Source organism: Grammomys surdaster, unplaced genomic scaffold (genome assembly GCF_004785775.1).
Source record: "Grammomys surdaster isolate TR1022 unplaced genomic scaffold, NIH_TR_1.0 140, whole genome shotgun sequence".
In the NCBI taxonomy this organism is placed as follows: Eukaryota; Metazoa; Chordata; class Mammalia; order Rodentia; family Muridae; genus Grammomys; species Grammomys surdaster.
Window position 1 is genome coordinate 1,102,133 of NW_021604598.1, and position 11,297 is coordinate 1,113,429.

Consider the following 11,297-nt stretch of genomic DNA (forward strand, 5'->3'; position numbering starts at 1 on the left):
TGTTGTAATTGTAGGTATGATTTATTCTCACTCACTACTATAGTGAAATGTGTGTGCTAGCATCATTATGTTAACTAGTCTTATATTCTCATAATTAGTATCACTTGTTCATATTGTTAAATAAAACATGAGTATATATCTTTAAATATACTATTAAGTTATATGTTTTTGAGGGTATAAACAACTTAAATTCTTCTGTTACATAGGTATGGTTTAAAAATCTTTAATATATCTTCAATGCTTGTATTTATTTGGCACTTACAGTGTGACAGGACCCATATAAGTCTTTGGAAATTCAAATGTTGAGAGGGAATTATCATACTTTCAGACCTACAAATAGCACATGAAAGAGAAAATAAGGAAGAATAGAGAAATTTCCCAATACATTGTCCTATCTGACCATCACTATCTACTTTATACATCAGTGGCTTCTCATGATAGACCTAAGTCAGATCCCCCTCATATACAACAAACGCCCATTCTATTCTTTCTGTATACAGCATTTCTTCTCTGCATCTTCTGATTATTAATTACTTGCTATTTCACCCCTGCTAAAACACTTCTAATTCAAAGAAGCCTTTCTCATCAATTTTCTCACAATAAGTTACCATTAAGTGACAGGTTCTGACTTGATTAATATTTACATAAACAATGTCTATTGTTTCTCATGAAAAATTTGAACCATTACTTTCAATAATCACATTTATTAATAACTGTTGATTCCATGTCCAATCAGGATAATGTGTGCTTGGGCACAAATTCTTACATACACATTTGATTTCCTTTTAATAGTGCTATAGTATTATTTTTGTAATATTAACATTTAAACCAAATTATATTATTTGTCTAGGCAGAGTATATCTGGCATTATCTAACTAAAGGAGCCATAGATACAGTCACTGATTAGAAAATTCTGGCATAAACAAAAGATATAACAGACTTGTGTGGGTGTTTGGGTGTATGGATGTGTACGTGTGTGTGTGATGATATCCTGAGGTCCCTCTGGATATTTGCTGAACTTTTGCTTCTTTATAAAGGAGAAAACCTCCGGCATGGAAGGAGAAAACTGTACAGAAGTATTGCAATTCCTCCTGCTTGGTCTCTCAGAAGATCCACGACTGCAGCACCTCATCTTTGGGATGTTCTTATTCATGTACCTGGTCACAGTCCTCGGGAACCTGCTCATCATCCTGGCTTCCAGCTCTGATTCCCATCTCCACACTCCCATGTACTTCTTCCTCTCCAACCTGTCTTTTGTAGACATCTGTTTTACCTCTACCATTGTACCGAAGATGCTGGTAAACATTCAGACACGGAGCAAAGATATTTCGTATGTACAGTGCCTCATTCAGGCATATTTCTTTATGGTTTTGGCTGGAATGGATAATCTTCTATTAGGTATAATGGCATACGACCGCTTTGTGGCCATCTGTCACCCCCTAAATTACACAATCATTATGAACTCTCAACTCAACAGCCTCCTAGTTGTGATGTCATGGATCATAGTTTTAACAGTCTCTTTGCTTCATGTTCTACTGATAAAGCAACTAAACTTCTCCAGAGTCACTGAAATCCCTCATTTCTTCTGTGAACTAACTGAGATACTTAAGGTAGCCAGATCTGACACTTTCATCAATAACATCATTGTGTATGTGTCTACTGCCCTGCTGGGTGTGTTTCCAGCTTCTGGCATCCTCTTCTCTTACTTTCAGATTGTCTCCTCTTTATCCAAAATGTCCTCAATTGTAAGCAAATATAAAGCCTTTTCCACTTGTGCATCTCACCTCTGTGTGGTCTGCTTATTTTATGGCACAACACTTGGTGTTTACCTTAGCTCTGCTGTGACCCACTCTTCCCATGGTAGCACTGTGGCCTCCGTGATGTACACTGTGGTCACCCCCATGCTCAACCCCTTCATCTATAGCCTGAGGAACAAGGATGTGAAGGGGGCTCTGGGAAGACTCATCAGAGCAGGCTGTTCTTCTTGATGAATCATTGACCAAAACACAAGTGGACACTGCATCTACTTAGATAAGTGAAATGGATTTCAGTATCATGTTTGTACTTGGTTTTCTGTTCAAAGAACATGAAGATATATATATATATATATATATATATATATATATATATATATATATATATATCCCTCGAATCAGTGCTGTAGACATTTCTCCTGAAATAGGAAATCATTAATATTTTCATTTTTGTCAGGTTTAGTTTTCTTTTTTGGTTTTGAGACTGCAACATGCTTACAACAATGACACATTGATTTTTCTTTATCCAAAACCTCCTGCAAAGCCATCCTTGTTCTCTTTCAAATGTAAAGACTTTTTTCATTGATTTTTGTTATATACACCTATATTTACATATATGTATACCTGAATATATAAATAAAACCCCCTTTTTGTATAATGGGACATGTTTATATGCATACATATATATGTTTAGATGGTAGTAATAATTTGATATTTAGTAACCAATTGGTGGGCTAATCCCTAGGAAAGACTATTTCTTATACTCTCAACATTCCAAATTGCCTTTAGTACTTTGTGTAAGACTGAAGTCTCCTTTGATTTTGCCCATCACCTTTAATATATTTATTGCTACCATCATGCCTGTTCAATTCATGCTTAGGCAGTCATGTTGGTGAGACTTTATGGGTATAGATTTTTACATTCGTAGGGGACACAATCTCACAACAAACTTTCTATCCTCTGATGATTAAAGTCTTCAATTCTTCTTCAATGACCCTTTAGGAACCTGGGGTGCAAGAGTTATGTTGTTGGCATCCTACCAGAAAAACATTGCTATACCAGTTTGCTTCTTGGGTCGATTTTCTTGGAAAATCTCTTTACAATCCTTAATTCTTGGGTAATGTCTATGTTTGAGGTTAGGGTATGCTTCTTGAGTGCAGAGGAAGGATAAATCTTGTTTTCCTATTCTATTAGCCTGTGTCTTTTTATTAGGGAATTGAGACCATTGATATTGAGAGATATCAATATCAGTGACCAATAATTGTCAATTACTGTTATGTTGGTTTTGGTGGTAGTATCTGTGATGTGTGTCTGTGTGTGTGTGTGTGTGAGAGAGAGAGAGAGAGACAGAGAGAGAGACAGAGACAGACAGAGACAGAGACAGAGAGAGACAGAGACAGGGAGAGAGAGAGAGACAGAGACAGAGAGAGACAGAGACAGGGAGAGAGAGAGAGAGAGAGAGAGAGAGAGAGAGAGAGAGCCTGATTTCCTTCTTTTGTTTTTGCTTTTGGTTTTGGTTTTGGTTTTTGGTTTTGATTTGTTTTGCCTGTGGTTTTGTGGGTGTAGTTAACCTTCTTGGATTGAAGTCTTCCTTCTAGTACCTTCTATTGTTTTCATAGTATCACAGATTTCCGGAAGGTTTTATGTCAGGAACCTTTCAGGTTTAACATTTTCTTTGTTTTATCTATTTCTTCTATTGTATCTTCAACACCTGAGATTCTCCCTTCTTTTTTTCATACTCTTTTAGTGATGCCTGCATTGTGGTTCCTGTTCAGACACCTAGATTGTTCAGTTCTACACTTAATTCAATTTCTGTTTTCTTTATTGATTCTATTTAACTTTATAGGTCTTAAAACAATTTTGTTCATTTCCCTCAACTACTGTTTGGTTTTTCTAGGATTTTGTTAAGGGATTTGTTCACTTGTTCCAATTGTTTCCTTGTCTTTTCCTGAATTTTCTTAATGGATTAATTAATTTCCTCCTTGCTGAGATTTGGTCTTGCTGTCTTTCTTAATGCTTCGTACAGACTGGAAGGCCTGGAGTCTACATGTAGACTCAAGTTATCATGCCACCAAGTTATTTCTGATTGGCAAATAAAGAGATAAATAGACAACAGCTGGGCAGAAAATACAGATGAGATTTAGGTTCCCCATGTTTGGGGTCAGAGGAGAACCACAAGGAGAATAAGAAGGTGCAAGAAGAAGAAGCAGAAGATTACATGGGTTAGATGAGCCATATAGACATCACCTTGAGGGCTGGCCAATTGGAGTTAAGGGCAGCCCAAGTGAAAAACAGTAAGTAGTAATTAATAATTCATGGTTATTGATAGGAAAATACATTCTAACAACATAGAAGATAGGTATCTGCCCAACTCTTGGGTTATTTAAGGCTTATGATGAAATTTAAAACTGCATGGTATTGCTACAGAGACAGACACATTGATCAAAGAAATAGAACTGAAGACCCAGAAATAAAACCACATACTTAGGGACACTTGGCTTTGCAAAAGAAACCAAATATATACAAATATATACAATGGATAAAAGAAATCATCTTTAATAAATGTTGCTGGTTTAACTGGCAATCTGTATGTAGAAAAATGAAAATAGATCCATATTTGTCACCTTGCAGAAAGCTAAACTCCAAGTTGATCAAAGACCTCAACATAAAATTAGGTACACTACATGTGTTAAGGCTCTTTTAATTGTCAAGTAAAAATTACTTTTGTTTCTTCTACAGTATTTAATGTGTGTTGCATTTCATTGTACACTTTATAATTGTGTTGGTGTGTTGAAATCCAGCATATCAGTTAGGGAGGTCTGTCAACTAGCTTTTGTTTTATTGCCCTGAGTATCAAAGAACCTTTGCCTTCTGAAATAAGCTTGTGAGTACTGGAAGAAGTGACTCAGGCTTTAAGCAGAAGCAAGAGGGTAGTGGGCTTGATTTTTGCTGGTATAACAGCTTTAATTACATCAATTAAAGCCAGCACCACTACTTCTGCAATTGCTTTGACACAAGAAGTTAAGACAGCTACTTTTGTTAATCATTTAGCAAAAAATGTTACTAATGTGTTGAATATATAAGAGGATTTAGATATGCATTTGGAAGAACAGATTGATTTTCTTTATCCTATTCAAATTATTGGAAGGAGGTTCAGAGTTTAAAGGTAAGAAGTCATCTCGAGTGTCATACCAAATACCATTGGATTTATGTTAGTTCTAAAATTTACAATGGTAGTCATTATAATTAGGAAAAAGTTTAAAGACACTTGCACTGTATTTGGCATAATTCTAACAACTCTCTGAGTGTTTTAATGATACATAGTGAGCTTATGAATTTAAAGAATGCTGCACTGCTCAGTGTTTATGTGACAGATACTGCTGATATAATTATCCATGTCCTGAGGTCAGTATTTCTATTTTGGTCAAGCTTCAAAAATGGCATATCATGCTAGTCCATTTTGTCCTGGGAATACTTTTATTCCTGTCCATCGTGTTAAAGCTTGTCTTTAACAGCATCAACACATTGGCAGCCAAAGTACATGACTTGAACCTGAAAATGGACGCCCAGACAGAGTTATTAAATTAATGGGCTGGCAAGCCAAGGACAAGTAAGATTTTGCACAGAGCCTTACCAATATAAGACAAAAATGCATTGCTTTTGAGAATGCATATTCCATGAAAGGAAATAAAGGCATTCTTGTCAGAATGACCTAAGACAGGCTCAGTCTTGTTTACGAAATAAAAAAGGGGGAGATGTGGAGAGCTTTTGGGAATGTTTGGCAGGAATCTGACATTGGCCAAGGACAAGGAATGGGCTTCAGGCAGCAATCTGACATTAGGCTAGAACAAAGAAGTAATTTCAGGCAGGAATCTAAATTTTAGGCTAAAAAAAAGAAGTAATTTCAGGCAGGAATCTAAATTTTAGGCTAGATCAATGAAGTAGGGTTCAAGTATGAAAATGACTTTGGGCTAGAACATTTTTGTCTCTAAAAATATTGAACAACAGACATTATAATCTTTGTTAGCCTGTCTTATTTGGAAGAGAAAATGAAAGGTGATATATTATGAAGAAAAATAAATATGAAAAGTTGTAAAAAAATGAGGAATGAAGGTGGTCTGCTGTGCTGACCTTGAGTATTATATAAATAATAATGTTCTATATTTTAAAAGTTGAATGAATATTGGTTGTGGAAGGGAATCTTGACTCTTTCTCTAACCAAGTGGTGCAACCAAAAATTGAGACAGAATTGATAATGAAATGTTAGACTGAAAATGGCTACCTGAACAGGATTTGGAAGAAAAGATTGGGAGAGCTTTCTAAGCTCTAATGGTGAACCAGAGCTGAGACTAAAGATCATGTGAGTTCTCTAACCTTTATAGAAAGGGATACAAGGCTGAATAACTCCTAAAAGAATCAAATAAGAAAATGTATTCTCCCAACTCATATACAGTAGAGGACTCCCTGGTATGGCCTCAGTGAGAGAAGAACCTAACCCTCAAGAGGCCCCAGAGAATAGGGATATCTGGTGGAGTGGGGGTGGGGAGGCAAGGACACCCTCTTGGAGACAGGGAAGGAGCGGGTATGAGATGGGGAAAAGTCAGGCTATGGACCAGGTAGGGGATGAAGACTGGACTATAAAAAAAGGATTAAAGAATAAATAAATAAATAAATAAATAAATAATATGTTTTATGGTAATAATACAAGTTATGATAAAAATTATTTAGATACAGATCTCTAAACTCAACCAAGATAGGATAGACAATAGAATACTTTATCCAATGTTTGCCAAATATAAACAGAGTAACCTTTTTAAATGTAACACTTACCTAATAGTTTTCATAATTGTTTCATAACTGTATGTTCTTTATTATTATAAGAGAAAGAAACATTTTATTTAGACAAAAAGGGGGAAATGTAAGGCTTTGATCTGGTGCTGCTTGTATTCACTGCTAAATTCTGTACCCCAAGATTGGGTTGCTCCAAAACAAGTAGATCTGCATGTAAACGAACCTGTGTTGAATAAGCCTTGCACCCCAATTTAAAACTATTGCTTAAGTAAAATTGGTAACAGCTAGTTACTAGAGGGAATAAAGAGAGGTAGAATATGTGTTACAGAGTTGATGGTCACAGGTAGGGACCATGAGTAGAAGAAGAGGGAAGAGAGACATGGGGGCACATAGAGGAGAAGATGGGGAGAACAGAAGAAGGTCTCCATTAGCCACATGCCAGAGTGAAATGAACCCCCCAGTATGTCAGACTGCAAGAGATATTAACAAACAGCATTTATTTGGGGAGCACAGTTGAACTCCAATTGTCAGACTAGCAATAGCGATTTAGATTTGTGGTAATCCCCAGTAACTGTGCAGAGCCAAATAAATACCATAGCTTAAGTCTGGTATAAAATTTATTAAAATTCCTGATGCATGGTTTCTTCCCACCTTAGACCATTTGTGTTTCCAGATGAAAGACACACAGCCTTTAAATATGCCTTAAGCACCACAACAGCTGGGCAGCTGCCTAGTCTATGTTGTTAGACTCTACCTCTTATCCATAACTCGAGTTATTATTATGTTTCATCTGGGTTGCTCTTAGCTCCAATTAGACAGCCCTCCGGGAGACATTCTCTGAGCCCCTAGCCCATGGAGGCTCTCCTTGTTTCTCTCCTGTTTATTCTTGCTATCTCATGGTGGCTGCTTCTTCTCCTTTCTTCTTCCTCATGATCCCAAGCCCAGCAAATCTAAATCCCAACTATGTCTTTGCTCTCCAGTTATTGGCTGCTGGCAACTTTATTTACCAATCAGAATTAACTGGGGGCAGGATCCCTCAGTTTATGTGCAGACTCCAAATCTTGGAGGTCAGCACTGAGCATTACAATAAACAGTAAAAGACAAAACCTCAACATAAGTCTTACTCATTTGAAGCTAGGCAGCAATAAGTTTAATTCTTAATTAATTCACACATAGCATCTTCAGACTTACCCTCCTCCTCTGAGATAACCAAAATCAACAGCAATTGGCTGTATGTTTCAGAAGTCTCTTGAACATCTCTGATGAACAACTCAAAATGGCCATCTTACATCTGGTATTGGGGTTTTTACCAGTGGTCTTTTGCTTTTGGAGTGAGCACCATCAACCCAAGTAGGAAAAGTTCATTAAAACTATATACGTATTTATGGATTTTGGAATTATATGTTACATAGGATTTTTTAGGTAAATAGATAAAACTATGATTCTTGTGGCTTTGCAGATATCTTTATTGTCATTTTACCCACTTACCTCCTTCTATATTTATCTCTATCCCCCTTCCTAAATATACCCCATGTTCCTTTTCAAATTACTTGTTTCCTGTCAATCTCCTTTACCGTCTTCCCACAGTCTCAATTTACATCCTACCTCTCTAAAGAGCAACTCTCTTCCAATTTCTTCTATCAAATTCCTTGTATCCTATGATTCTTCTATCCTTCTGCAGCATCTCCTGTGTTTTCCTCTTCTCCTCTCCATAGATAACATCCCTTTCACATTTCCCTAAAATTATCACATAAATTCTGCTATTTCTCTTTTCACTACTCCACAATTCTCTTATTCTGGAAATTCACCCATTTTATGTTCCTGGTTTCTGCATTTACAAGAAGCGATGAACACATATCAGAAGACTTAGGGCTAGAAACCACAAATGAGAAAGAACATGTGACTTGCCATTCTGAATCTGAGTTCCCACACTCAATTTAACCTTCTCAGTTCCATCTATTTACCTGCAAAGTTCATTCTCTTATTTTTTATTACAGTTGAATCTTATCCCATTGTGTGTGTGTGTGTGTGTGTGTGTGTGTGTGTGTGTGTGTGTGTAATAGTTTAATTATCCACTAATCAATTTGTAGTATATTTATGGTATTTTATTTCATAAAAATTATGAATAGACCATCAATGAACATGGCTTAGCAAGTATCTCTAGAGTGTGGTATCAAGTCCTTCAGGTAGAAGTTGTATAACTGGGTCATATGGTAGATTAATTTTTAGCTTTTTTGAGAATTTTCTCTGTATTGATTTCTATATTGGCTGCATCAGTTTGCAGTCCCATCAACAGTGAATGTGGTTCCTTTTACCCTGTATTCTTCCTAGCATTTATTGATTGTTCCATTGATATTTGCCATTTTGACCAGCATAAAATGAAATATAGAAGTTGTTTAGACTTGCACTTTTCTGCAGGAATGATCAACATTTTATGAGATATTTTGAGCCAGTCATTTTTTCTTTTGAAAAACTATGTCACAGGCACATGTTTTGACTGGGTCATTTGTTTTTCTGACTCTTGAGTTTTTGTACATTCTGAATATTAAACCTCTGTCAAATGTATGGCTGACAAATAATGTTGTTCATTCCATGGGCTTCCTAAACCTGGTTGTTTTTAGTCATGAGAATTTTCTAGTTTCATAAAGTACCACTTGTTAAATTTTGACCTTAATTCTTGGGCAAATGAAATCGTAGTCAGAAACTCCCTTCCTATACCTATATTATGTAGGGTACTTCCTATGTTTGCGTCTACCAGTTTCAATGTCTGAGATTTCATATTTAGGTCTTCCATCAACTTGTTTTTAAATGATAGATGTGGGTTAATTCTAATATGGGTATTCAGTTTTCTCACCACCATTTGTTAAAGATGCTTTCTTTGCTTCAGTGAATGATTTTGGATGCTTTATCAAAGTTTAAGTACTTCAAGTTATGTGTGTTCATGGTTGCGTCTTTGATTTTTCTTATATTGATCAGCATGTCAGTTTCTGTGCCAGACCCATATTGCTTTTATTACTGTGGTTTTGTAATTCATCTTAAGATTTGGAATTGTAATCCCTCCAACACTGGCTTTTCCTTTGTTTTTGGTTTTTTGCTAAGTATTAATTTAGCTTTCTGAGGACTTTTGTGGTTCCATATGAACTTCAGGATTTTTTTTATTTCTGCAAATAATTAAATGGAGATTTTGATTACAATTGCATTGAATTTGTAAGTAACTGTTAGTAGAATGTTAATTTTCACGATGTTGAGTTGTATTAATCCATGAGCATGGGCTGTCTTTCCATTTTTTAATCTCATTCTATAGCTCTTCAAAAATTTAGTTTTCATTGTACAGATCCTTCACTTCTTTGGTTAGATTCATCTTACAAAGGGGATGATATCTGCATTGTAAATAAATAAAATATCCAATAAAAAATTTAAATTCAAAAAAGAAAAAAGATTTACCCTACATATTATTTTTCTTTTAAATATTATGAACAATAGTGTGCCTATAGTTACATTCCCTGTGTATTTAATTTTGTTATATGGAAAACTATTGATTTTTACAAGTTGATTATGTTTACATTGCTGGATTTGGTTATTGTTTCAATAAGTTTTTTGGTAGAATTATTGGTATCTCTAACGTCCAGTATTATATCATCCACAAATAAGGATAGTTCAAATTTTCTTTCCCCATTTCTAGTCTTTTAATTTCCTTCTCTCGTCATATTGTTCCAGATAGCACTGGATGGTGAATGTTGAAAAGGAGTGAGGATTGTAAATATTCATTTCTCATTCCTGACTTCAGCTGTATTGTTTCAAGATTTTGCCCATTTTAGATGATGCGCTAGCTGTGGATATTTTCTATATAGCTTTTATTATGCTGACTTATGTTCCTTTTTAGCCCCACATTCTCCAGAACGTTCATCAGGAAGGCAGACTGGATTTTGTCAAAGGCCTTTCCTAGTCTATTGAGATGAGCATGAGATTTTTGTCTTAAAATCCATTTGTTTAGTTTATTACATTTACATTTATTGGTTTGCGTATGTTAAACAATTCCTGCACTCAGGGGATAAATCTCATTTGATTGTGTTGAATATCTTTTTGATGCAATGCTGTAATCTTTTTATTGAAAATGTTTGAGTCTATGTTTATCAGGGATGCTGTCCTATAGTTTTCTTTTTTGTTGTTGTGTCTTTACCTTGTCTTTTTGTTGAGCTTATACCAGATTTGCAATAAATAGACAAGAAATAGATCCATCCTAGCAGTCTATCAACAGATGACAGGGTAAAGAAAGTATTCTGTGCATATGTATTATTTGTTGCTACAAATTATAGCACTTGGAGGAAAATGGGTAGATATAAAATCATGTTATGTAAAATAATTCTGACTCAGAAATACAAATGTACAAATGCTACCTGTTTTCCCTCATATTCTGATACTGAATTGAAGTGTACGTGTGTGTGTGTGTGTGTGTGTGTGTGTGTGTGGTTGTGTGTGTGTGTGTTTAAAAGAAAAAACAGACCATGTTAAAACCCTATTTCCAAAGACAACACACACTTTAGCTAGAGAATATAGAGAAATCAATTTCAAACTGATGGGGAATGTTCTTCACTGGTACTATTAAAGCTGTCCAGTTGTGAGGAAGTTTCCCAGTCAGGTAGAAAATTGATGATAGATAGATTGATAGATAGATAGATAGATAGATAGATAGATAGATAGATAGATAATAGATAGATAGAGATAAAGTCATATTTCATTGTATATCATTAT

The 11,297-nt window shown here is 35.4% G+C and overlaps 1 protein-coding gene across 1 annotated transcript; it reads left to right on the top strand.

The window, feature by feature from the left end:
• Positions 1-1,049: 1,049 nt before the first annotated feature.
• Positions 1,050-1,988, top strand: LOC114618073 (olfactory receptor 7D4-like). Its single transcript, XM_028763692.1, has one exon. The coding sequence runs from the start codon at positions 1,053-1,055 to the stop codon at positions 1,986-1,988; it is 936 nt and encodes a 311-aa protein (XP_028619525.1). The 5' UTR covers positions 1,050-1,052.
• The last annotated feature ends 9,309 nt before the right edge of the window (positions 1,989-11,297 follow it).

Excerpts from the sequence above, each read along its gene's own strand:
- LOC114618073 (XM_028763692.1), top strand. The coding sequence starts at position 1,053 with ATGGAAGGAGAAAACTGTACAGAAGTATTGCAATTCCTCCTGCTTGGT.